The following is a 27,063-nucleotide window of genomic DNA, read 5'->3' on the forward strand; positions in this document are numbered from 1 at the left end:
TGCTGGGTAATTACCCAAATGCTTTACTTCTCCGCTCCCAGCACCATTAGTATTAATTCTTTTCTTTTTCTTCTCCTTTTGATAGAGGAATTGCCAGAGCTTTGATCCAGTGGAGGGAGGGAGGGAGGGAGGGAGGGAGGGAGGGAGGGAGGGAGGGAAGTTAGGCCACCCAGCTGGGACCACAGCTGCTCTCTGTCCACCTCTACCTCTCCTCTCTTTTAGTTACTTCTAGCATATCCATCGCTCCACAATGGAATACTAAGTGCTAGGGTTATACCACTGGGTTATACCACTGGGTTATTCCACTGGGTTATACCACTGAGTTATTCCACTGGGTTATTCCCTCTGAGTTACAGTACATCGCTGGGTTACAACGCTGGATTGAACCGCATGGGTTACACCAATGTCCATCTCTCCTCCACCCCACAGCTCCTACCAGTAATATGAAAATACAGTAACAGGAGCACATCGTCTAACCTGCAGTAAAATGAAAATACAGTAACAGGAGCACAACGACTAACCTGCAGTAATATGAAAATACAGTAACAGGAGCACAACGTCTAACCTGCAGTAATATGAACATACAGTAACAGGAGCACAACGTCTAACCTGCAGTAATATGAAAATACAGTAACAGGAGCACATCGTCTAACCTGCAGTAATACGAAAATACAGTAACAGGAGCACATTGTCTAACCTGCAGTAATATGAAAATACAGTAACAGGAGCACATCGTCTAACCTGCAGTAAAATGAAAATACAGTAACAGGAGCACAACGACTAACATGCAGTAATATGAAAATACAGTAACAGGAGCACAACGTCTAACCTGCAGTAATATGAACATACAGTAACAGGAGCACAACGTCTAACCTGCAGTAATATGAAAATACAGTAACAGGAGCACATCGTCTAACCTGCAGTAATACGAAAATACAGTAACAGGAGCACATTGTCTAACCTGCAGTAATATGAAAATACAGTAACAGGAGCACATCGTCTAACCTGCAGTAAAATGAAAATACAGTAACAGGAGCACAACGACTAACCTGCAGTAATATGAAAATACAGTAACAGGAGCACAACGTCTAACCTGCAGTAATATGAACATACAGTAACAGGAGCACAACGTCTAACCTGCAGTAATATGAAAATACAGTAACAGGAGCACATCGTCTAACCTGCAGTAATACGAAAATACAGTAACAGGAGCACATTGTCTAACCTGCAGTAATATGAAAATACAGTAACAGGAGCACATCGTCTAACCTGCAGTAATATGAAAATACAGTAACAGGAGCACATCGTATAACCTGCAGTAATATGAAAATACAGTAACAGGGCACAACGTCTAACCTGCAGTAATATGAAAATACAGTAACAGGAGCACATCGTCTAACCTGCAGTAATATGAAAATACAGTAACAGGAGCACATCGACTAACCTGCAGTAATATGAAAATACAGTAACAGGAGCACATCGTCTAACCTGCAGTAATATGAAAATACAGTAACAGGAGCACATCGTCTAACCTGCAGTAATATGAAAATACAGTAACAGGAGCACATCGTCTAACCTGCAGTAATATGAAAATACAGTAACAGTACACAACGTCTAACCTGCAGTAATATGGCTATGAGGGTTGGGATATCATCTTAGTTCTGTTACATCTGTTATGACTAGAACTAGCCTCATACCATCACCCTGCTACCTGTCTGCAAACCCCATCGATGCCCCTGGGGTGACTGAAAGTCAGGATGAACTCAGGCTAACATCGCTAGGTTACTCCTGATGAATGTGCTATAATATCAACCATACTATGGCTAATCATACTTCCTCAACCTCCCCATCAACCCCACATTATTAGAGCTAAGGCTGTCGAGGCGACAGGAGGGACTTCAACTACTTTACGCCCATCTCTGCTCTCTATGTGGTTGGTCAGATGGAAACTATTATAGGATGAAAGGCACTGGTGCCTTCATCATGGATCTCTCCTGATCTGACGACACCAGTTGATCTATAGGGATCTGTGACCCACTGGAGTACTTTGGAAAGGCCACACAGACAACTAATCACTTAAATCACCTATCTACAGAACACCACCAACATCTGTCTATGTCTCTGATCGTTTCCACATCAACTTCCTTTGTCTGTTTTATGGCTTGCTGATTATCAACATGGTGGCTTGCTAGCCTTTATATTACAGTGAATGAAGTGTTGTACAAAAAGTGTGACTGAATACCAGGGGAGAAGGAGACCCTTACAGTGGGCTATCAGCAGAGAGAGAAGCCTTTGTCTGGCTCAGATACTGTATATGCTTCCCAACACACTCTCAGCAAACACAGCTCCAACACTGGATAAATATATTCCTTTCTACCAACACACTAGACTTCTCCTAGCTACTCATCCATATGAATCAGACTACCAACACACTAGACTTCTCCTAGCTACTCATCCATATGAATCAGACTACCAACACACTAGACTTCTCCTAGCTACTCATCCATATGAATCAGACTACCAACACACTAGACTTCTCCTAGCTACTCATCCATATGAATCAGACTACCAACACACTAGACTTCTCCTAGCTACTCATCCATATGAATCAGACTACCAACACACTAGACTTCCCCTAGCTACTCATCCATATGAATCAGACTACCAACACACTAGACTTCTCCTAGCTACTCATCCATATGAATCAGACTACCAACACACTAGACTTCTCCTAGCTACTCATCCATATGAATCAGACTACCAACACACTAGACTTCTCCTAGCTACTCATCCATATGAATCAGACTACCAACACACTAGACTTCTCCTAGCTACTCATCCATATGAATCAGACTACCAACACACTAGACTTCTCCTAGCTACTCATCCATATGAATCAGACTACCAACACACTAGACTTCTCCTAGCTACTCATCCATATGAATCAGACTACCAACACACTAGACTTCTCCTAGCTACTCATCCATATGAATCAGACTACCAACACACTAGACTTCTCCTACCCACCCATATACACAGCAAAAATAAAAATGCAACTTGTAAAGTTTTGGTCCCGTGTTTCATGACCTGAAATAAAAGATCCACAAAATGTTCCATACGCACAAAAAAACATTTTTTCTCTCAAATGTTGTGAACAAATTTGTTTACATCCCTGTTTGTGAGAATTTCTCATTTGCCAAGATAATCCATCCACCTGACAGGTGTGGCATATCAAGAAGCTGATTAAACAGTATAATCATTACACAGGTGCACCTTGTGCTGAGGACAATAAAAGGCCACTCTAAATGTGCAGTTTTGTCACACAACACATTGCCACCGATGTCTCCAGTTTTGAGGGAGCGTGCAATTGGCATGCCGACAGCAGGAATGTTCACCAGAGCTGTAGCCAGAGGATTGAATGTTAATTTCTCTACCACAAGCCACCTCCAACATCATTTTAGAGAAATTAGTACAGTACATCCAACCTCCCTCACAACCGCAGATCATGTGTATAGCGTCGTGTGGGTCGAGACCCCATAGTTGCGGTGGGGATATGGTATGGACACGCATAAACTACGGACAACAAAGAAATTCAATTTTATCGATGGCAATTTGAATGCACAACATACCATGACTAGATCCTGAGGCCCAGTGTGAAGTCCATTTTTTAAGGTATCTGTGACCAACAAATGAATATTTTTTTATTGACCTCATTTAAAATAGGCATGTCAGTTAAGAACAAATTCTTATTGGCAATGACGGCCTACACCGGCCAAACCCGGACGACTGGGCCAATTGTGCGCCTCCCTTTGGGACTCCCAATCATGGCCGGTTGTGATACAGCCTGGATTCGAACCAGGGTGTCTGTAGTGACGCCTCTAGCACTGAGATGCAGTGCCTTAGACCACCTGGGAGCTCCATGTTTCAATAGACTCTCCATGACGCAAGTTGCAGTGCCTAAGACCACTGCGCCACTGAGGAGCACATATCTGTATTCCCAGTCATGTGAAATCCATAGATTACTGACTGATATCCTCATTAGAGCAGTATAGATGAGACTACCAACACACTAGATGTCCCCTACCCATCCATATAGATCCGACTAGATGTCCCCTACCCATCCATATAGATCCGACTAGATGTCCCCTACCCATCCATATAGATCAGACTAGATGTCCCCTACCCATCCATATAGATCAGACTAGATGTCCCCAACCCATCCATATAGATCAGACTAGATGTTCCCAACCCATCCATATTGATCAGACTAGATGTCCCCTACTCATCCATAAAGATCCAACTACCAACACACTAGATGTCACAGGAGGTTGGTGGAACCTTAATTGGGGAGGACTGGCTCATGGTAATGGCTGGAGCGGAATAGGTGGAATGGTATAAAATACATCACACATGTTTTGATGCCATTCCATCCGCTCCATTCAATCCATTTTCATGGGCCTTCCTCTCCTCAGAAGCCTCCACTGCTAGACGTCCCCTACCCATCCATATGGATGGGACTCAACAGTGACCAAGATTGTCCTGAGCTGGTGTAAAACATGTTGTGTAGAGAGAGAGACAGAGCAGGAGAGAGCAGGAGAGAGCAGGAGAAAGCGGGAGAGAGCAGGAGAGAGCGGGAGAGAGCGGGAGAAAGCAGGAGAGAGCGGGAGAGAGCAGGAGAGAGCGGGAGAGAGCAGGAGAGAGCGGGAGAGAGCAGGAGAGAGAGGGAGAGAGCAGGAGAGCAGGAGAGAGCAGGAGAGAGCGGGAGAGAGCAGGAGAGAGCGGCAGAGAGCGGGAGAGAGCAGGAGAGAGCGGGAGAGCGGGAGAGAGCAGGAGAGAGCGGGAGAGGCAGAGGAGAGAGCGGGAGAGAGCAGGAGAGAGCGGCAGAGAGCGGGAGAGAGCAGGAGAGAGCAGGTGAGAGCGGGAGAGAGCGGGAGAGAGCAGGAGAGAGCAGGAGAGAGCGGGAGAGAGCAGGAGAGAGCGGGAGAGAGTGGGAGAGAGCAGGAGAGAGGAGAGAGCGGGAGAGAGCAGGAGAGAGCGGGAGAGAGCAGGAGAGCAGGAGAGAGCGGGAGGGAGAGCGGGAGAGAGCAGGAGAGAGCGGGAGAGAGCAGGAGAGAGCAGAGAGCAGGAGAGAGAGAGCGGGAGAGAGCAGGAGAGAGCAGGGGAGAGCGGGAGAGAGGAGAGAGCGGGAGAGAGCGGGAGAGAGAGCAGGAGAGCAGGAGAGAGAGCAGGAGAGAGCGGGAGAGCAGGAGAGCAGGAGAGAGCAGGAGAGAGCGGGAGAGAGCAGGAGAGAGCGGCAGAGAGCGGGAGAGAGCAGGAGAGAGCAGGGGAGAGCGGGAGAGAGCGGGAGAGAGCAGGAGAGAGCAGGAGAGAGCGGGAGAGAGCGGGAGAGAGCAGGAGAGAGCGGGAGAGAGTGGGAGAGAGCAGGAGAGAGCGGGAGAGAGCAGGAGAGAGCGGGAGAGAGCAGGAGAGAGCGGGAGAGAGCAGGAGAGAGCGGGAGAGAGCAGGAGAGCAGGAGAGAGCAGGAGAGAGCGGGAGAGAGCAGGAGAGAGCGGCAGAGAGCGGGAGAGAGCAGGAGAGAGCAGGGGAGAGCGGGAGAGAGCGGGAGAGAGCAGGAGAGAGCAGGAGAGAGCGGGAGAGAGCGGGAGAGAGCAGGAGAGAGCGGGAGAGAGCAGGAGAGAGCGGGAGAGAGCAGGAGAGAGCGGGAGAGAGCAGGAGAGAGCGGGAGAGAGCAGGAGAGAGCAGGAGAGAGAGGGAGAGAGCAGGAGAGAGCGGGAGAGAGCAGGAGAGAGCGGGAGAGAGCAGGAGAGAGCAGGAGAGAGCGGGAGAGAGCAGGAGAGAGCGGGAGAGAGCAGGAGAGAGCGGGAGAGAGCAGGAGAGAGCGGGAGAGTAGGAGATGGAGAATAAGGGTTCTTTCTGAGAAAATAGAGGTATGTAGGAAGTTAGGAAGTGTGACTTTGACAGTTTTATAATCCACATATAATCCCAGAGAGTTTATTCAGGTATTCCAAGCTGTACGACGTTGTAAAGACCACAACACAGGACAAAGACAAAGAGAAACTGAAACATAAGATACGGGGAGATCGTAGAGACACAGAGAAAGAGAATAAAGGAAAATGGAACGTACGGTATGTGGACAGTCAAGTAGAGATAATCTAGACAGAGAAAAAAGCGAGGGGGGGAAAGGTGAAGGGACCGTCTCTATTACTCTCTCTTTCAGTATCAAAGGCGTCCAATGAAACTAGGCCAGAGCAAGCGATGACAGAGCTGCCAGGAAGAATCATCTTGGAGACAGTGTCCCATGTTGCCAAAGAGCTGAGCCCGTAAGGTGATCCACTATTAAACCTGCTAGACTCTAACATCTAGATTCTACACTAACACAGTTTGCTCTGTATGTATAGCAGAATGACCTAAAGAAAAACTCTACATTATTAACATTTGAGTCATTTATCCAGAGCGACGTACAGTTAGTGCATTCATCTTAAGATACTGTATCTAGGTGAGACAACAACATATCACAGTAGTAGTACATTTGTCCACAAATAAAGAAGTTATCAGCAAAGTCAGTGCTAGTTGGGATAGTAGGAAAAGACTGAGATGTCTTATTTAAGATACTCTTTGAAGAGGTAGGGTTTCAGATGTTTTCAGAAGATGTGCAGGGACTGTCCTAGCTTCAGGGGGAAGCTGGTTCCACCATTGGGGTTCTAGGACAGAGAAGAGTTTTGACTGGGCTGAGTAGGTGCTCTACACAAGTCAACCCAGAGTGAGTGTGTGTGTCCTACTGGTGGTGTGTCCTACAGAGGTGAATGTGATACAGGATACTATACTTCCATACAGACCGTCTGGCTTCTAGAAGCATGAATATGGATGGAGACAACCGCAATGTTTGAACATGAATAACACATGTACGCCAAAACCACACCACAACTGAGCCACTGTGTCCAAGCACCCCGAAATAACGAAAATGAACAAATAAATAAATAAATGCATCATTATGTATTGGTCACAGTAGTACAGGCCAGGGGTAAAACAGACGTTTCTCTGTCCAGGCCTTCAGCTACGTCAGCGTCAATGCTCACACAACCCTCTCCCACTCGTTCTTTAATGTATTTACAATACTGAGGTTTTTTTCATTCTAAATCAAATCTTTGACCATTATAAATGATCCGTCCAGACTTCACATGTAAACTATGACCTCATGGGAGTACGATCTACTGCTGGGGTGGGGACAAACAACCATGTTAAGGTGGCCCTTCGCTCCAATAACAAGTTGCCCACAGTTACAGATCTAGGATCAGCTTACCCTCCCAAAATCCTAACCATTAGGGGGATAAATCCTAACCTTAACCATTAGTGGGATAAATCCTAACCTTAAAATTAGGGGGATAAATCCTAACCTTAACCATTAGTGGGATAAATCCTAACCTTAACCATTAGGGGGATAAATCCTAACCTTAACAATTAGGGGGATAAATCCTAAGCTTAACCATTAGGGGCATAAATCCTAACCTTAACAATTAGGGGGATAAATCCTAAGCTTAACCATTAGGGGCATAAATCCTAACCTTAACCATTAGGGGGATACATCCTAACCTTAACCATTAGCACACTGTCCTTAGATCAGAGTATAAGGGTAACTTTATCTTACTTTTGGCACTGCAGCAGCGCCTACTGTATGGCTGGCTGTTCAGTATACCATTTTGAACATGGTAAATACTTTAAAATGCTATGTTGTAATATTTAAGAGTAAATTATTTGTTTAATGGTAAGGCTGATTCAGAATATTAACAAGTCTTGGCTGTGGTCTCTCTCTCCCTCTCTCTTCCTGTTTCAGCTGGCAGTTATTTCTGCAGCAAGTTAAGTATCACACATTACAGGGTGATTGCAGTCCTCCTCTAAAGTAGGTTCTAAAGCAGGGCACTTTAGTCAATCGGCTGGTTAGCCCCTCAGAACCCAATCACAGTTGATTATAGCAGCACAGGCTGAGTGCAGGCGAGCTAGATCCTCTATTGTACCCACATATTCTGTACTCACACCTGTAGTTCCACATGTGAGGATGTGAGTGTGTGGGTTTAATTAGTGTCCTGGGCTGGTTTGGGATAGCATTTTAATATATGCTATAACCATGTTAACGGTCATCACTGTGTTCTTCCTCTACAATCACTGGATGGAGAGAAAACGATGCCAGAACAAACAAACAAACACGCACGCACACACGCACGCACGGCACGTAAGGCACGCACACACACACACACACACACACACACACACACATAGAGAGAGAAACAGAAACAGACACACATACGCCAACCCGTCATCATCACAAACACACACTCTGGGTGGGCATTGGATTGGGGTTGTTTCCAGGGGGAAGAGTAAGCCTGCCGGACCCACAGAGATGCATCATATCATCTCCAGAGCTGGCATGCATCTGTGACATGTCAGCCAATGTGTGTGTGTGTGTGTGTGTGTGTGTGTGTGTGTGTGTGTGTGTGTGTGTGTGTGTGTGTGTGTGTGTGTGTGTGTGTGTGTGTGTGTGTGTGTGTGTGTGTGTGTGTGTGTGTCTGTCTGTCTGTCTGGTTTAGATATCTGCTCCCTCTCTCTCTGCAGGGGGAACACATTCTCAGTGATTTACAGCCTAATGGACTGACTGGGGCTGCTGCTGTTAGTCCGGAGAGGCCTGGAGGGATGAGACCTTTATGAGAGACACAGCTGGGTAGTGTGATACTGTTCATCTAACACAGTGTAGGCTGCACTTACAGTTACACAACTACAAGAGCCAGCCAGCCAGTCAAGTCAGCCATTCAGCCAGTCAAGTCAGCCATTCAGTCAGCCATTCAGTCAGCCATTCAGTCAGCCATTCAGTCAGCCATTCAGTCAGCCAGTCAGTTAGCCAGGCATTCAGCCATTCAGTCAGCCATTCAGTAAGCCAGTCAGTTAGCCAGCCATTCAGTCAGCCATTCAGCCATTCGTCCTGCCAGACATTTTCCTTGACACCCAAAAGTACTCGTTACATTTGAATGCTTAGCAGGACAAGAAAATAGTCAAATTCACGCACTTGACAGAACATCCCTGGTCATCTCTACTGCCTCTGATCTGGCGGACTCACTAAACACAACATGCTTTGTTTGTAAATGATGTCTGACTGTTGGAGTGTGCCCCTGGCTTTCCGTAAATAAAAAAAACAGGAAAATGGTGCCATCTGGTTTGAATTTGAAATTATTTATACTTTTACTTTCCAAATACTTTTAGACTTTTACTCAAGTAGAATTTTACTGGGTGACTTTTACTTTATTTAGGTATCTTTACTTTTACTCAAGTATGACAGTTAGGTACTTTTTCCACCAGTGATCAGCCAGTCAGCCATTCAGCCATTTATTTTATTTTATTTATCCTTTAGTTAACCAGGTAAGTCAGTTAAGAACACATTCTTATTTTCAGTTAACTGCCTGTTTAGGGGCAGAACGACAGATTTGTACCTTGTCAGCTCGGGGGTTTGAACTTGCAACCTTCCGGTTACTAGTCCAACGCTCTAACCACTAGGCTACCCTGCCGCCCCATTCGGTCAGTCGGTCAGTCAGCAAGCTATTCAGTCGGTCAGCCAGCAAGTCATTCAATCGTTTAGTCACTCAGTCAGTCACTCAGTCAGTCAGCCGGTCAGTCAGCCAGCCATTCAGTCAGCCATTTAGTCAGCAAGTCAGTCAGCCTAGTTAAACAAAAAAATTAAAAAGTCAGACAGTCAGTCAGACAGTCAGTCAGCCAGTCAGTCAGCCAGTCAGTCAGCCAGTCAGTCAGTCGGTCAGCCAATCAGCCAATCAGCCAGTCGGTCAGTCAGCAAGTCAGCTGGTCAGTCAGTCGGTCAGTCAGCCAGTCAGTCAATTGGTCAGCCAGTCAGTCAGCCAGCCGTTCAGACAGCCAGTCAGTCAATCAGCCATTCAGGTCAGTCAAACAGCCCCAAAAAATTAAGAAGTCAGACGGTCAAGTCAGCCATTCAGCCAGCCGGTCAGTGGGTCAGCAAGTCAGCCAGTCGGTCAGTCGGTCAGTCATTAAGTCGGTCAGCCGGTCAGTCAGCCATTCAGTCGGTCAGTCAGCCGGTCAGTCAGCTGGTCAGTCAGCCAGTCAATCAGTCAGTCAGTCAGCAAGCCGTTCGGTCAGTCGGTCAGCCAGCCAGTCATTCAGCCAGCCAAACAGTCAGTTAGCCATTCAGTCAGCCAGTCAATCAGCCGGTCAGTCAGCCATTCAGTCAGCCAGTCAATCAGCCGGGCAGTCAGACAGTCAGTCAGACAGTCAGTCAGCTATTCAGTCGGTCAGTCATTCAGTCAGTCGGTCAGCCAGCCGTTCAGTCAGCCAGCCGCTCAATCAGCCAGCCAGCCAGTCAGCAAGCCGTTCAGCCAATAGGTCATTCAACCATTCAGCCATTCGGTCAGCCATTCAGCAAGTCAGCCGGTCAGTCAGCCATTCAGTTGGTCAGTCAGCCATTCAGTTGGTCAGTCAGCCATTCAGTCATCCATTCAGTCAGTCAGTCAGTCAGCCATTCAGTCAGTCAGCCAGTCAGTAAGCCAGTCATTCAGCCAGTCATTCAGCCAGTCATTCAGCCATTCAGTCAGGCAGCCAGCCATTTAGTCAGTCAGCCAGCTATTCAGTCAGGCAGCCAGCTATTCAGTCAGTCAGTCAGTCAGTCAGTCAGTCAGTCAGTCAAACAGTCAGCCAGTTAGTAAGCCATTCAGTCAGTAAGCTATTCAGTCAGTTAGCCAGCCAGGCAGCCAGCTATTCAGTCAGCCTTTCAGTCAGTCAGTCAGCCGTTCAGTCTGTTGACCATTCCGTCAGTCTGCCATTCAGTCAGTCAGTCAATCAGTCAGTCAGTCAGTCAATCAGTCAGTCAGTCAGTCAGTCAGTCAGTCAGTCAGTCAGTCGGCCATTCAGTCAGCCAGACATTCAGTCAGTCAATCAATAAGGTGGGGACATGTTAGGGTAGGTCAAGGCCTCTTCTATTCCTCTCCTGTTGCTTTATTTCAGGGAAGAAGAGTCTTTCACCAGGGGCCAATTATGAGTGATGGACCCCAGAGAAGGGGAGGAAATTAGCAGTGACCCTCAGCTTCTCTCTGACCCGCCCCCATGGACCACACTGTAAATTACAGCCCTCATGGATCTATGGGAACCAGGAAGTTTGGCAAACCAATCAGAAGGCAGGGCTCCTCCTATGCAGTGCAGAGTGTTTAGTCAGGGAGTAATGGACTGGAACACCTGGGACAAGTTCTTTAGTCTGGGCTAAGTCAGTCTATCTGTGCCTTCACAGGGCTACTGTACACAACACTGTCTAAACATGTCGCTGTGATGTCACTCCTCACACACACACACATGCATGGCTTCAGAAGCTTTTATAAGGTTAATTCTGCAGACAGACCCATGGCCACCTGGTGTGTGTTCCTGTCCTCTATGGGCCAATTACACACACGTAAAGGTTCCTCTCTACTCTCCCTCTTCTGCCTCTTTCCTCCTCCGTCGCTTTCCCTTGCTGTGTTTAATGGGGTTAATAGAGGTTGGGGGGGTGGGGGGGTTCCTGTCCATGGGTTCCTGTCCATGGGATCCTGTCCATGCCTTATGTATGAGTAAAGATGCCCTTTAGTTACTATCTGATGTAGCCATTCCTAATTAGCCTCTTACCTTCGACCCATGGGCTCTGTCTCACGCCCACTGCCTAACGAGCTCATTTATATCAAACTAGGATGGATATGAGTGCGCCTTTCTTCTCTGTCCTGTCAGGGACCCATCAGCATTAGTGATGATGTGATGTCAACAAATACTGTAGTCACTTAATTCAATTGAATAAAGTCAGAAACAGTTCTATAAGTATGAGACCTTCTCACAAGGCCGACTTCCTCTCCTAAGGGTACATCGTTTGACTGGCTTCCTCTTCAACCTACACTTCAGGTAGTGTGTGTGTTTCCGTGTGTGTGCTTATGCGTGTGTGTGCTGAGAGAAGGATGTCTCCGGGGTCATACTCAGTGGTGACTCCCCAAACTAGTGGGCTAATTAGTTGTAATTAACACTGTTGGAGAACAGCTAGTCACATTCACACACACACCTTCTTCTGCAAGATGTTGACCTTCCTCTCCTTAACATCCAGCATATCCTTCATGTCCCGGATCTCTCCGGCCAGCGTGTCCTTCTCCTCCGTCAGGTCCTGGAGCTGCTGGGTCTTCATACTGAGGAAGGACTCCTTTTCTTCCAGACGAACACGCAACGCATCCACCTGGGAGAGAGAGAGATAGGAGGGCTCAGATTAAACTAGCTCTTATTGAACAAAGACAGAGAGAAAGGAGAGACAGAAAGACATGTAGAGGGACAGACAGAGACAGAAAGAGAAAGACAGACAGAAACACAGAAAGAGAGGAGAGAGACAGAAACACAGAAAGAGAGGAGAGAGACAGAAACACAGAAAGAGAAAGATAGACAGAAACACAGAAAGAGAAAGATAGACAAAAACACAGAAAGAGAGGAGAGAGAGAGTGAGGCAGAGAAAGACAGAGAAAGATAGACAGAAACGCAGAAAGAGAGGAGAGAGAGAGTGAGGCAGAGAAAGAAGAGAAAGAGAGACATAAACACAGAAAGAGAGGATAGAGAGAGTGAGGCAGAGACAGAGAAAGAGACAGAGGGAGAGAGATAGAGAGAGCGACAGAGAGAGAGATATTCACTTCTTTATTCCAGTATATTAGCTATATGAACCCACAGTATGTACCACAGACCACAGGGTTCTCTGTTGTTATTGGGCATATACTGTACAGGTATCAATCCTCACTGCCTAACATCAACATTCTTTGGACATTTCTCCACATTGTAGTGTCTAGAGTCTCACTCTGAGCTGGCTGTCAGAGTGTCAGACTGCTAGTGCTGATTACATTAACAGGTTGTGTTGCCATGGAGCCGTGCTACTGCTGCTGGGTAGTCATCAGCGCCATGTGAAACCAGGCTACCCTTGATTAATTCAACTTCCAAGGTCTGTCTGTGTGCATGTGTCCGTCTATGTGAACTTGTTATCGGGCATTTTAACAAGCCTGGGGTGAGCTCAGAGGAGATGGTGTGAATGTTTTAAGGGTTTGATGGAACATCTTTCAGAGACTTTACAGGGCATTTCCACAGAGAGAGAGAAGATACAGCATGTGTGTGTGTAACATGCAGTGATAGAGGTTCTCTCAGAGCCATTAGCACCAGGCTGGTACCCCCAGGTGTAAGATGGGAAAGTATGTATCTCATATTACCTGGCTGGCAGTGTCCCAGACCCTGCTACTGAGGCCTGCTCTGTCCTTCTCTCCCTGGCACTCACACACTGCACTGACACCCCTAATCCGACTCTCTGGACTGGACATCTCAGGTGTGTGTGTGTGTGTGTGTGTGTGTGTGTGTGTGTGTGTGTGTGTGTGTGTGTGTGTGTGTGTGTGTGTGTGTGTGTGTGTGAGAGAGTGCCTGTCTATGTGTGTGTGAGTATCTAATCCCCCCCCCCCCCCACCTGGCAAAGAGCAATTTAGAAAGAATGTGTAAGCGTCGGTGAGCAGGAAATCCCTCAGATCACTCACTAAGCTGTGATACACTAGTCTCTGAATGGTAATACCCTCTTATAGCACGCCCTAGGTGCCTGGGACAGAATCACATTCCCTGAAACACAGAGACAGAGGAAAGGAGAGAGAGAGAGAGAGTGAGGAGGGGTAGACCTCCTGGTAGATATTGTAATCACTGTAGCACGTTGAAACTACCGTCATCTCCTTCAGTGAACGTGAAAATGCTACTTCACCCAGTAATGCACTGTAGAGCTCTCTGTCAACATATACACTGCTGAGATGATGGATATGGAGCTAAATGTATGTGTAAGGCCCCTCTCTCTCTCTCTCTCTCTCTCTCTCTCTCTCTCTCTCTCTCTCTCTCTCGCTCTCGCTCTCTCTCTCTCGCTCTCTCTCTCTCTCTGGTGAGACAGGGAGATCTTGTGAAGTGATGAAAGCCATCTCTCCATCCCCGTCTCTATCTCCCTCCCCCCTCTCCTTCTCCCTCCCCCCTCTCCTTCTCCCTCCCTCCCTCTTCCTAGGATTCTTCCAGTGTACATCAGTAGGTGTGAGTTGTGAGGAGAAACAGAGGGGTTGGGATCCCTCCAGTCCCGCCAAACATTGTTTTTGGGGTCCATCCCACATTTCTCAACGCCACGCTGCCCTGTGACAACACGCAAAACAGAACGCCTGCTGTCTCCACGGCAACCAGGGACTCGTTTGGCCCGAGCTATTGGATGCTGGCGTGGACATTCTGTTTTGTAATTACAGTGTTTCATTGGCTCAGAGAGGGGGAGTCGGGAATAGATCAGCCCAGAGAGAGAGAGAGGTGGGGAGAGAAAGAAAGAGAGATGGGAGGAAGAGAAAGAAAGAGAGGGAGCAGTCCAGTCCGGCCTGGCTCAGTCCAAATCCGAGGGGGACGGGGGAGATTGCATCGAGGCGTGCCGGTGCATAGATGAATTAAAAACACATCCATCGCCCTATCTCTCCAAACCCCAGCGTAAGCCTCCCAGCCCCTCACTCAACACCAGATCATTTAAAAAGGTTTTGATATGTTTTCAAGATTTCGTGGTTGCAAAACTATTAATTCTTGGCAAAGTGAGATGCAAATGCGGACACAGTCATTCATACACACTATCATTCTCACACACTCATTCATACACACTATCATTCTCACATACGCATACATGCATAGTATGTGTGCAGCCCTGGACACACAAACACAGTCTCGCGCATATACGCGCACACACACACACACCTACACACACACACACACTCCCCCACTTCACCTCCCCTTTCATATTTCTAATGACAGCCAAATCTGCTTTTTGGACGTTGGTTTGCTAAGTAAAACAGCGGTTTAAAGAAAACACCAGCACTGTTAGTCTTCACCTCCCTTTTTCTGCTTCACGTTTCATCATAAAAGTTTTTCTGGCAGCCGAATCTGCAAAGGTATAAAACCTCGAGTCGGCTTTGGGTCCAATAAACAACTAGGAGACTATATGAGGAGACCACATTCAAAAGTACCAGAGAGCATGAGAATACCACAGCATTGTACAAAGTAACAGGTCAGGAATTATACCTTCTGCCTTATAAAGCATGGACATTACAAACCCTTAGGCAGGCATGATACAAAGCTCAGGGGTGCATGCTCAGACCCCTCCTGTACTCCCTGTTCACTCATGACTGCATGGCCATCATTAAGTTTGCTGATGACAACAGTGGTAGGCCTGATCACCGACAACGATGAAACAGCCTATAGGGAGGAGACCTGACCATGTGGTGCAAGGACAACAACAGCTCCCTCAACGTGATCAAGACAAAGGAGATGATTGTGGAAGACAGGAAAAGGAGGACTGGGCACGCCCCCATTCTCATCGACGGGGCTGTAGTGGAGCAGGTTGAGAGCTTCAAGTTCCTTGGCGTTCACATCACCAACAAACTATCATGGTCCAAGCACACCAAGACAGTCGTGAAGAGGGCACGACAAAACCTATTCCCCCTCAGGGGACTGAAAAGATTTGGCATGGGTCCTCAGATCCTCAAAAGGTTTTAAAGCTGCACCATCGAGAGCATTTTGACGGATTGCATCACTGCCTGGTATGGCAACTGCTCAGCCTCCGACCACAAGGCACTACAGAGGGTAGTGCGTACGGCCCAGTACATCACCGGGGCCAAGCTTCCTGCCATCTAGGACCTCTATACCAGGCGGTGTCAGAGGGAGGCCCTAAAAATTGTCAAAGACTCTAGCCACCCCAGTCATAGACTGTTCTCTCTGCTACCGCATGGCAAGCGGTACCGGAGTGCCAAGTAAATAATTTGGTTGGTCGGTCACTCACTCACTCACTCACTCACTCACTCACTCACTCACTCGCTCACACAGTCAAGTCAGTGACCTGGGTGTTGCTTCTTATGTTCTACCTCATGGACCTTTCTAAACACAATGCTGAACCTGCTTTGGAAGGAAATACAGACAACATGCTCACTGCACAGTTTTTCTTCTCCTGAAGCAGGACGGTGAAGTTGGTTGTCTCTGGTTGCTGTGATGAGTTGTAGTCAGGCCACGTGTGTGTTATCCGGGAGTATGGCAACAACGTGCCATATGACATCCTATCAAATACATGAATACATCTGCTGTGAAATTAATCATCCCAAATCAACAGATAATATTAGAGTAATTGGTGTTTAATTTGCCCTTTAAAAAAATACTATTGTCTAAATACAGTAGCATTACTATATTTACATACCATAGTATTCACTGTTTTTGTGGACATGACTGTAGTGTATTTGTGTACATGACTGTATATTGTATATTGTTGTAACACCTGCTAACTAGGGTTAGCTAAAATGGCACTACTTCCTGACTATACCAGTTACTGTTTAATGAGGGGAACACCTCAATCAGGACATAAGACACACAGGTTTGTGACAGGCCACCTATGGAGTTGGGTCAACAGTTCTGACCAATGTAACAGACCAGATAACACCTTAGTAACAATACACACTTTAAACTATAATTGTAACATCTAAACGTTAGACAGGTTCCAGGCTCATGACAGAAAAACAGTACAGAGGCAGATTTAAACAACAAGTCAAGTTTACTAAAGCTTAGAGGATTAGGTTGGCTTGTTTGACACATAAATAACACATTACCAAGAGTACACCAAAATGATTTCTTAGATCTGTTACTTCCACTAGATCGCTTTCTGAAATACAACAGTGCTTACACGGAGATTCAGCTGACCAAGTTCACAAGATGACCAAATACAGTGACAGACTATACTGTACTTCTGATGGTAGGAAAGAAAGAACAGTTAACCACTGCCTTTACATACACAATATATATATTTTAGAATGCAAATGACTGTACTTAAAAAGACTGTCAATAAACCGCCTGGACCTCAAACCAGAAAAGCTTCTCCAAACAATCCAACTGAAGGCAATAGGGCATTATTGCAGTGCTTTTACACAATGAACATCTTGAATAAACTCACTGATGGTCAAACGCAACACATACCATTCAGAACAAAATCGACCACACCCCGAACATTTATTCAAGACAGCATGGTCACAAAATGGTTGTTCACAGAACTAACCAACAGAACCAACACCATACGTATGTTTGTATGGAGGTCAATATTTGGGTAACAAAAGAGGTAACTGGCTTATTTGTTACGTTTGGCTTATTTGATTGAATACAAGTTTGGTAATGATAAGGATGTTACGAGTGTACTGATATAAGTAGGACACATGACATCCCAGAAACACTTTATATCGGAATTACGTCTGCTGTTCACACGAGCATCTGCACTCTGATTGGCTTGAATGGTCCCACCTGATCTTGCCTCTTCCCGGCTGCCTTCCACTTTTGAAGACATTTCTTTTCATTGTTAGCAAGGAAACTTCAGTTTCTGGTCAATATAATGGATAATCTGTGACATGTCCAAGGGGTGCTTTTATACATTTCCTGCATATCCTATCCTAATAACGGTGCCCAGGGAAACTGACCAAAAGTTTGGTTCCTAGCCTGTCACACAATATTCTTCAGTTACACAATAGCAAGCCACTATCTGGGAATGTGTTATTGCTTGTCAGATGATTGTTGATGGTAAAGACAAAAGGAACTGCCAGTTGATTTTTAATCTTCCATTTTTTTTTAAGAATATTAAACTGTAGAATTGTTTATGTGGGTATCCCTGAACCTGGAGTCTATCAGTGGAGAGACACAGACACACAGATCTGATGTGAACAGTAATTCCACATCTATCTCCGTCCATGTGAGGAGACTGCTGCTCTGCTCTCTATCACAGAGGAACTCAACAGTTTCATGAGAGAAAAGTCCTTGCGTTGATCCAGTGGTCCCACAATGGACCTGGACATCTGACTGCCATTACAATGAATTCTAACATACTTCTAAGATACAGAAACACCTACACACTTTAAGAAATAAAACTAAGTACAAGTACCTCCCATATATCTACCAGGAAACTTTTATATACTGATTATTACACTGGAGCTATTGTATATAACATCTCCAAACACTACAACTTGTTCCCTTTCCTTCATCCATAAAGCACGTCTGGATTGGGAGAGGCCCAGGAGAGGAGGCCAGAGCAGGTGTGTAGCGGTGGTGTGGCACACCCAGATCTGACCCGCATCATCTCAGAGCTAGGAGTCTGGGATGCAGGCAGGTCAGTGGACGCCTACAGGGCAGGGCTGGCTATGCCGGTCTCTCCGTCTGTCTCAGGACACCTCTTTCATCCTCCTTACACCTTGAGCAGAGGAGCTGCAAACCTAGGAGTCCTTCTTAATGGTTCACACACCCTCACTGCTAAAACACACACACACACACACACAGACACAGACACACAGACACACACACACACAGACACACACTGCTAAAAAGCTCCCGCTCACACCACACACACTGATCCATGCGGATATGAGAGAACATTCCCTGTCCTCAGGCAAGGGCAGAGAATTCCGAGGTGTGTCATCAAGCTGAAAATGAGACACGGATAAAGCTCAAACGTGCACACACACACGCACACACTCGCACGCAAAGACACGCACACACACACACACTTCATAGCTCAGATCTGGAGTCACGTAATGACCGGATCACACAGGCCTCCTTATGGGATAATGACAGGATGAACTGTAATATGGGCTGCAGGGCAAAGAACAGAAGAAAACCCATGGAATACACAAAAACACGCAGTCACACACTCTGCCTTTAAAAGGGGCCTCAGGTCATGAGCATGTCACAGTTCTATTGATGGTGATGTACACTGGTAGAGGGGGAACGCAATGCCAGTCAACGGTTGATGTTCCCAGAGAAATCACTCCAGACCTGATGTTTGGAGAAAGCGTCTTATTCTGCAGGGAGACAGAGCTTGTTGGATGTTTCATATGTCTTGTATCACGACGGTAGATCTCTCATCCTAGACGGCTGAAGAGGGATATTGTTAAGCTCTAGTGGACAGATTCTGTCCTCTATTACAATCCTGCTTTACCCCAAACACAGCTGTTCACAGCCTTCCTTAACTATATCATCCATCATCATTAACTGCTATAGGAGGGAGAGATACACCACACACACACACACACACACACACACACACACACACGAGACACCATGGGCGTTCTCCCTCATTAACACTTGCACCATGTTTGATTATTTTTACTGATCATTTCCAAACACTCCTCGCCAGCCGCTGCATCCTGTTTCCAGGCCTTCCAGTTCCTGTCTAGCTGATTGAACTGTTCCTACTGTAAACCATGTACTGTAGGGAGCAATACTACTGTAAACCATGTACTGTAGGGAGCAATACTACTGTAAACCATGTACTGTAGGGAGCAATACTCCTGTAAATCATGTACTGTAGGGAGCAATACTACTGTAAACCATGTACTGTAGGGAGCAATACTACTGTAAACCATGTACTGTAGGGAGCAATACTACTGTAAACCATGTACTGTAGGGAGCAATACTGATATATACAATGCTGTAAACCATGTACTGTAGGGAGCAATACTACTGTAAACCATGTACTGTAGGGAGCAATACTACTGTAAACCATGTACTGTAGGGAGCAATACTGATATATACAATGCTGTAAACCATGTACTGTAGGGAGCAATACTACTGTAAACCATGTACTGTAGGGAGCAATACTCCTGTAAATCATGTACTGTAGGGAGCAATACTGATATATACAATGCTGTAAACCATGTACTGTAGGGAGCAATACTACTGTAAACCATGTACTGTAGGGAGCAATACTACTGTAAATCATGTACTGTAGGGAGCAATACTGATATATACAATGCTGTAAACCATGTACTGTAGGGAGCAATACTCCTGTAAATCATGTACTGTAGGGAGCAATACTACTGTAAATCATGTACTGTAGGGAGCAATACTACTGTAAATCATGTACTGTAGGGAGCAATACTACTGTAAATCATGTACTGTAGAGAGCAATACTACTGTAAACCATGTACTGTAGGGAGCAATACTCCTGTAAATCATGTACTGTAGGGAGCAATACTGATATATACAATGCTGTAAACCATGTACTGTAGGGAGCAATACTACTGTAAACCATGTACTGTAGGGAGCAATACTACTGTAAATCATGTACTGTAGGGAGCAATACTGATATATACAATGCTGTAAACCATGTACTGTAGGGAGCAATACTCCTGTAAATCGTGTACTGTAGGGAGCAATACTGATATATACAATGCTGTAAATCATGTACTGTAGGGAGCAATACTACTGTAAACCATGTACTGTAGGGAGCAATACTACTGTAAATCATGTACTGTAGGGAGCAATACTACTGTAAATCATGTACTGTAGAGAGCAATACTACTGTAAACCATGTACTGTAGAGAGCAATACTACTGTAAATCATGTTCTGTAAGGAGAACTACTGATATATACAATACTGTAAAGTGTACTGTAGGGAGGAATACTACTGTAAAGTGTACTGTAGGGAGGAATACTACTGTAAAGTGTACTGTAGGGAGGAATACTACTGTAAAGTGTACTGTAGGGAGGAATACTACTGTAAAGTGTACTGTAGGGAAGAATACTACTGTAAATCATGTTCTGTAAGGAGAACAACTGATATATACAATACTGTAAAGTGTACTGTAGGGAGGAATACTACTGTAAAGTGTACTATAGGGAGGAATACTACTGTAAAGTGTACTGTAGGGAGGAATACTACTGTAAAGTGTACTGTAGAGAGGAATACTACTGTAAAGTGTACTGTAGGGAGGAATACTACTGTAAAGTGTACTGTATACTACTGTAAAGTGTACTGTAGGGAGGAATACTACTGTAAAGTGTACTGTAGGGAATACTACTGTAAAGTGTACTGTATACTACTGTAAAGTGTACTGTAGGGAGGAATACTACTGTAAAGTGTACTGTAGGGAGGAATACTACTGTAAAGTGTACTGTAGGGAGGAATACTACTGTAAAGTGTACTGTAGGGAGGAATACTACTGTAAAGTGTACTGTAGGGAGGAATACTACTGTAAAGTGTACTGTAGGGAGGAATACTGACACTAGTGCAGGACTTGACATTAACGGTTTTAGTAAAACTGATTTTTGACTCCCCAAAAAAGGCCCTTAACGACATCGGCCTAAAGGGGGGCTGAAAATTACTAAAGTACGTAGGAGGGATCTAAAATACATTTCTGTGTTTGCCCATATACAATGTTATATCCCCCTAGCGGCCATCCACAATAATGTAAAAAATAAATATTAAATTAAATTAAAACTGCTATGCATTTGGCTGGAAGGCTACGGGACAAATCAGCTGGAGACAAATCTTTTTGAATAGCCTATTCAACTCTGTTGGACCTGTGGTACCAAAGAGATGTGTAATAGCCCAGGTCTATCTGTGGTACCAAAGAGATGCTTAATAGCCCAGGTCTATCTGTGGTACCAAAGAGATGTTTAGTAGCCTAGGTCTATCTGTGATACCAAAGAGATGTGTAATAGCCTAGGTCTATCTGTGGTAAAAGGTGCAATGTGGTGCAATGTGCAGTTTTATCACACAACACAATGCCAAAGATGTCTCAAGTTTGCAATTGGCATGCTTACTGCAGGAATGTCCACCAGAGCAGTTGCCAGAGAATTTAATACTAATTTATCTACCTTAAGCCGCCTCCAATGTCGTTTTAGAGAATTTGGCAGTACATCCAAACGGCCTCCTAACAGCAGACCACGTGTAACCATGCTAGCCCAGGACCTCCACATTTGGCTTCTTCACCTGCTTGATCGTCTGAGACCAGTCACCTGGACAGCTGATGAAACTGTGGGTTTGCACAACCAAAGAATTTCTGCACAAACTGTCAGAAACTGTCTCAGGGAAGCTCATCTGCGTACTCATGGTCCTCACCAGGGTCTTGACCTGAATGCAGTTCAGCGTCGTAACCGACTTCAGTGGGCAAATGCTCTCCGTCGATGGCCACTGGCACGCTGGAGAATTCTGCTCTTCACGGATGAATCCCGGTTTCAACTGTACCGGTCAGATGGCAGACAGTGTGTATGGTGTTGTGTGGGCGAGCGGTTTGCTGATGTCAACGTTGTGATGGTGGTGGTGTGGTTATGGTGTGGGCAGGCATAAGCTACGGACAACTGACACTTTTTTGCATTTTATTAATGGCAATTTGAATGCAAAGAGATACCGTGACAAGATCCTGAGGCCCATTTTTGTGCCATTCAGCCGCCTATATCACCTCATGTTTCAGCATGATAATGCACGGCCCAATGTCGCAAGAAGCTGTACACAATTCCTGGAAGCTGAAAATGTCCCAGTTCTTTCATGGCCTGTATACTCACCAGACATGTCATCCATTGAGCATGTTTGGGATGCTCTGGATCGACGTGTACAACAGTGTGTTCCATTTCCTGCCAATATCCAGCAACTTCCCACAGCCATTGAAGAGGAGTGGGACAACATTCTACAGGCCACAATCAACAGCATGATCAACTCCATGGAAAGGACATGTGTCGTGCTGCATGAGGCAAATGGTGGTCACACCAGATACTGACTGGTTTTCTGATCCACGCCATTACCTTTTATTAAGGTATCTGTGACCTACAGATATCTGTATTCTCAGTCATGTGAAATCCATAGATTAGGCCCTAATTCATTAATACAAATTTGCTGATTCCCTTATATGAACTGTAACTCAGTAAAATCTTAGAAAATGTTGCATGTTGCGTTTCTTTTTATTCAGTGTGGGAATATGGGTAAATGACCCAGAATGTCATGCTGCGGCAGCTTCTGCCTGATCCAACGCTGATCGGAGTAATTGTTTGATATTGTGATTTTTTTACTTGTCCATTCAGACAACTGGAATCTATATTCTGGTTGTGCGACTCGTTTTTAAACATTGTTTTTTACTTGCCTTAATGTTGAGCCCTGTAGTGTAAACCATGTACTGCAGGGAGCCAGATTGATTCATACAAAACTGTCACCATGTATTGTAAGGAGCAATACTGATACAATACAATACTGTAAACCATGTACTGCAGGGAGCCATATTGATTCATACAAAACTGTCACCATGTAGTGTAAGGAGCAATACTGATGCAATACAATACTATAAACAATGTACTGCAGGGAGCCAGATTGATTCATACAAAACTGTCACCATGTATTGTAAGGAGCAATACTGATGCAATACAATACTGTAAACCATGTACTGCAGGGAGCCATATTGATTCATACAAAACTGTCACCATGTATTGTAAGGAGCAATACTGATGCAATACAATACTGTAAACCATGTACTGCAGGGAGCCAGATTGATTCATACAAAACTGTCACCATGTATTGTAAGGAGCAATACTGATGCAATACAATACTGTAAACCATGTACTGCAGGGAGCCAGATTGATTCATACAAAACTGTCACCATGTATTGTAACGAGCAATACTGATGCAATACAATACTGTAAACCATGTACTGCAGGGAGCCATATTGATTCATACAAAACTGTCACCATGTATTGTAAGGAGCAATACTGATACAATACAATACTGTAAAGCATGTACTGCATGGAGCAATACTGAAGGCCTCCATACTCAATCAGCTGGAAGGTTCTCTGTCTCTCCATCTCTATTGAGCATTTCTATTAGAGCACAAACTACCTGCTGTTGAGAACAAACTACCACTAGATATCCCTCTTTCTCTCCCTCTATCCTATCCCTCCTTCTCTCCCTCTATCCTCTCCATTCTACCCTCCCTCCGTCTGCTCCCTCCTTCTCTCCTCTCCCTCCATCCTCTCCCTCCATCTCCCTCCTTCTCTCCCTCTATCCTCTCCCTCCTTCTCTCCCTCTATCCTCTCCCTTCTTCCCTCCCTCTATCCTCTCCCTTCTTCCCTCCCTCTATCCTCTACCTTCTTCCCTCCCTCTATCCTCTCCCTTCTACCCTCCCTCCGTCCGCTCCCTCCTTCTCTCCTCTCCCTCCATCCACTCCCTCCTTCTCTCCTCTCTTCTCACCTCAGCGTTGACATATACACGAAGTCAAAGGTTATTATCGGTAAGGGAGGAAGGAGTGGGAGGGGTTCATCTACAGCTGGATTAATGAGTAATTATTTACCCCTCCTCACCCCACCCCTCACCGAAAATACCCCAAACAACACACATATACACGTTTAAATGCATGTGTGTGTGTAAGAGTTAGAAAACAAACATGCAAAATGAGTTTTCCCGGTGGGTGGACATTTCCGGTGTGTTCCTCGGGGAACAGAGCCCCTCTGGGCGTGATAGACCAACCGCATTCTTTATTTCCTTCATTAAAGATCAGGCCCAATTATTAACGGAGCTGCAGTGCTTTATATATGTCTGAGGGGTAATCGTGTTTTTCTAGGAGTGATTTATGACTAAAGGAAAGACTGGTGCCCCCTCCCCATTCCTCTACCCCCCACCCTCTCCACATTCTAACCCCCACTCCCCATTCCTCTACCCCCCACCCTCTCCACATTCTAACCCCCACTCCCCATTCCTCTACCCCCCACCCTCTCCACATTCTAACCCCCCCTCCCACCTCCCCATTCCTCTACCCCCCACCCTCTCCACATTCTAACCCCCCCTCCCCCCTCCCCATTCCTCTACCCCCCACCCTCTCCACATTCTAACCCCCACTCCCCATTCCTCTACCTCCACCCTCTCCACATTCTAACCCCCCCTCCCCATTCCTCTACCCCCCACCCTCTCCACATTCTAACCCCCCTCCCCCTCCCCATTCCTCTACCCCCCACCCTATCCCCCCTCCTCCCCTCTACCCACCCTCCCCACTCCTCTACCCACCTCCCCCCTCCTCTACCCCCTCCCCCTCCTCTAGCCCCCCTCCCCACTCCTCTAGCCCCCCCCCCTCTACCCCCCCCCCCCTCCCCACTCCTCTACCCCCCTCCCCCCCCACTCCTCTAGCCCCCCCCTCTACCCCCCTCCCCACTCCTCTACCCCCCTCCCTCCCCACTCCTCTAGCCCCCTCCCTCCCCACTCCTCTACCCCCTCCCTCCCCACTCTACACCCCCTCCCCAGTCCTCTACCCCCACTCCTCTAGCCCCCTCTCCACTCCTTTACCCCCCTCCATACTCCTCTAACGCCCCTCATGTCTTCACCTACCGTACCCCAACCTTATAATTGAGTTGCCCCGCCCCCCCCCCCCCCCCCCCCCACCCTTATATTCACTCACCCCATAGTCCCCACCACTCTATTTTCACTGGCCTCCCTGTTCCTGCAGACTGTGGCTAAGTGAGAGGAAGAGCAATCATCATCATCGAACACAGGGAGGTGAAGGGAAAATATGTTTCCCTGTCAGCCTCAGGACCAGGGAGCCTCAGGACCAGGGAGCCTCAGGACCAGGGAGCCTCAGGACCAGGGGGCCTCAGGACCAGGGAGCCTCAGGACCAGGGAGCCTCAGGACCAGGGGGCCTCAGGACCAGGGAGCCTCAGGACCAGGGAGCCTCAGGACCAGGGAGCCTCAGGACCAGGGAGCCTCAGGACCAGGGGGCCTCAGAACCAGGGAGCCTCAGGACCAGGGAGCCTCAGGACCAGGGGGCCTCAGGACCAGGGAGCCTCAGGACCAGGGAGCCTCAGGGGAGACTGGAGCATCAAGGACCAGGGAGCCTCAGGGGAGACTGGAGCATCAAGGACTGTCCCTCAAACCTCAGTGTATGCCACAGACACACACCTCTGTTTGAGTAGAGGGGGCAGGATAAACAGTTGCCCTATTATCCAGTACAAACATACACAGTGCATCAGAAAGTATTCAGACCCGATGACTTTTCCACATTTTGTAATGTTACAGCCTTATTCTAAATTGGATTAAATAAAATAAAAACCCTTATCAATCTACACACAATACCCCATAATGACAGAGCAAAGACATTTATATAAGAACTGGCCACCAGCCCAAACTGAGCAATCAGGGGAGAAGGACTTTGGTCAAGGAGGTGAACAATAACCCGATGGTCACGCTGACAGAGCTCCAGAGTTCCTCTGAAGAGATGGGAGAACCTTCCAAAAGGACATCCATCTCTGCAGCCCTCCACCAATCAGGCCTTTGTGGTAGAGTAGCCAGACTGAAGCCACTCCTCAGTAAAAAGGCACACAGACCACTTGGAGTTTGCCAAAGGCACCTAAAGACTCTAAGACCATGAGAAAGAAGATTCTCTGGTCTGATGAAACCTCTGAACCTCTGATGAAGTCTCTGAATGTCCTTGAGTAGCTCAGCCAGATCCCGGATCTCTGGAGAGACCTGAAAATAGCTGTGCAGCGACGCTCCCCATACAACCTGCCAGACCCCAAATATAGGTGTGCCAAGTTTGTAGCGTCATACTCAAGAAGACTTGAGGCTGTACTCACTGCCATAGGTGTTCCAGTAAAGGGTCTGAATACTTCTGTAAATGTGATATTTCAGTTTGTCATTTTTAATACATTTGCTAAAATGTGTTATTATGGGATATTGTGTATTGATTGATGAGGGGGAAAAAAACAAGTTAATCCATTTTAGAATTAGGCTGTAACTTAACAAAATGTGGAATAAGGCTGTAACTTAACAAAATGTTAGAATAAGGCTGGAACTTAACAAAATGTGGAATAAGGCTGTAATTTAACAAAATGTTAGAATAAGGCTGTAACTTAACAAAATGTGGAATAAGGCTGTAACTTAACAAAATGTTAGAATAAGGCTGTAACTTAGCAAAATGTGGAATAAGGCTGTAACTTAACAAAATGTGGAATAAGGCTGTAACTTAACAAAATGTTAGAATAAGGCTGTAACTTAACAAAATAAGGAATAAGGCTGTAATTTAACAAAATGTGGAATAAGGCTGTAACTTAACAAAATGTGGAATAAGGCTGTAACTTAACAAAATGTGGAATAAGGCTGTAACTTAACACAATGTGGAATAAGGCTGTAACTTAACAAAATGTGGAATAAGGCTGTAACTTAACAAAATGTGGAATAAGGCTGTAACTTAACAAAATGT

At 46.1% G+C, this 27,063-nt stretch overlaps 1 protein-coding gene across 1 annotated transcript in view; it reads right to left on the bottom strand.

The window, feature by feature from the left end:
- Positions 1 to 27,063, bottom strand: part of LOC139367367 (ELKS/Rab6-interacting/CAST family member 1-like) — a 341,621-nt gene that overhangs the window by 248,626 nt on the left and 65,932 nt on the right. The window contains exon 7 of the mRNA XM_071105566.1: positions 12,083 to 12,250. Coding sequence (XP_070961667.1) covers positions 12,083 to 12,250 — 168 coding nt within the window. The remainder of the gene's footprint in view (positions 1 to 12,082; positions 12,251 to 27,063) is intronic.

Source organism: Oncorhynchus clarkii, chromosome 16, assembly GCF_045791955.1.
Source record: "Oncorhynchus clarkii lewisi isolate Uvic-CL-2024 chromosome 16, UVic_Ocla_1.0, whole genome shotgun sequence".
Classification (NCBI taxonomy): Eukaryota; Metazoa; Chordata; class Actinopteri; order Salmoniformes; family Salmonidae; genus Oncorhynchus; species Oncorhynchus clarkii.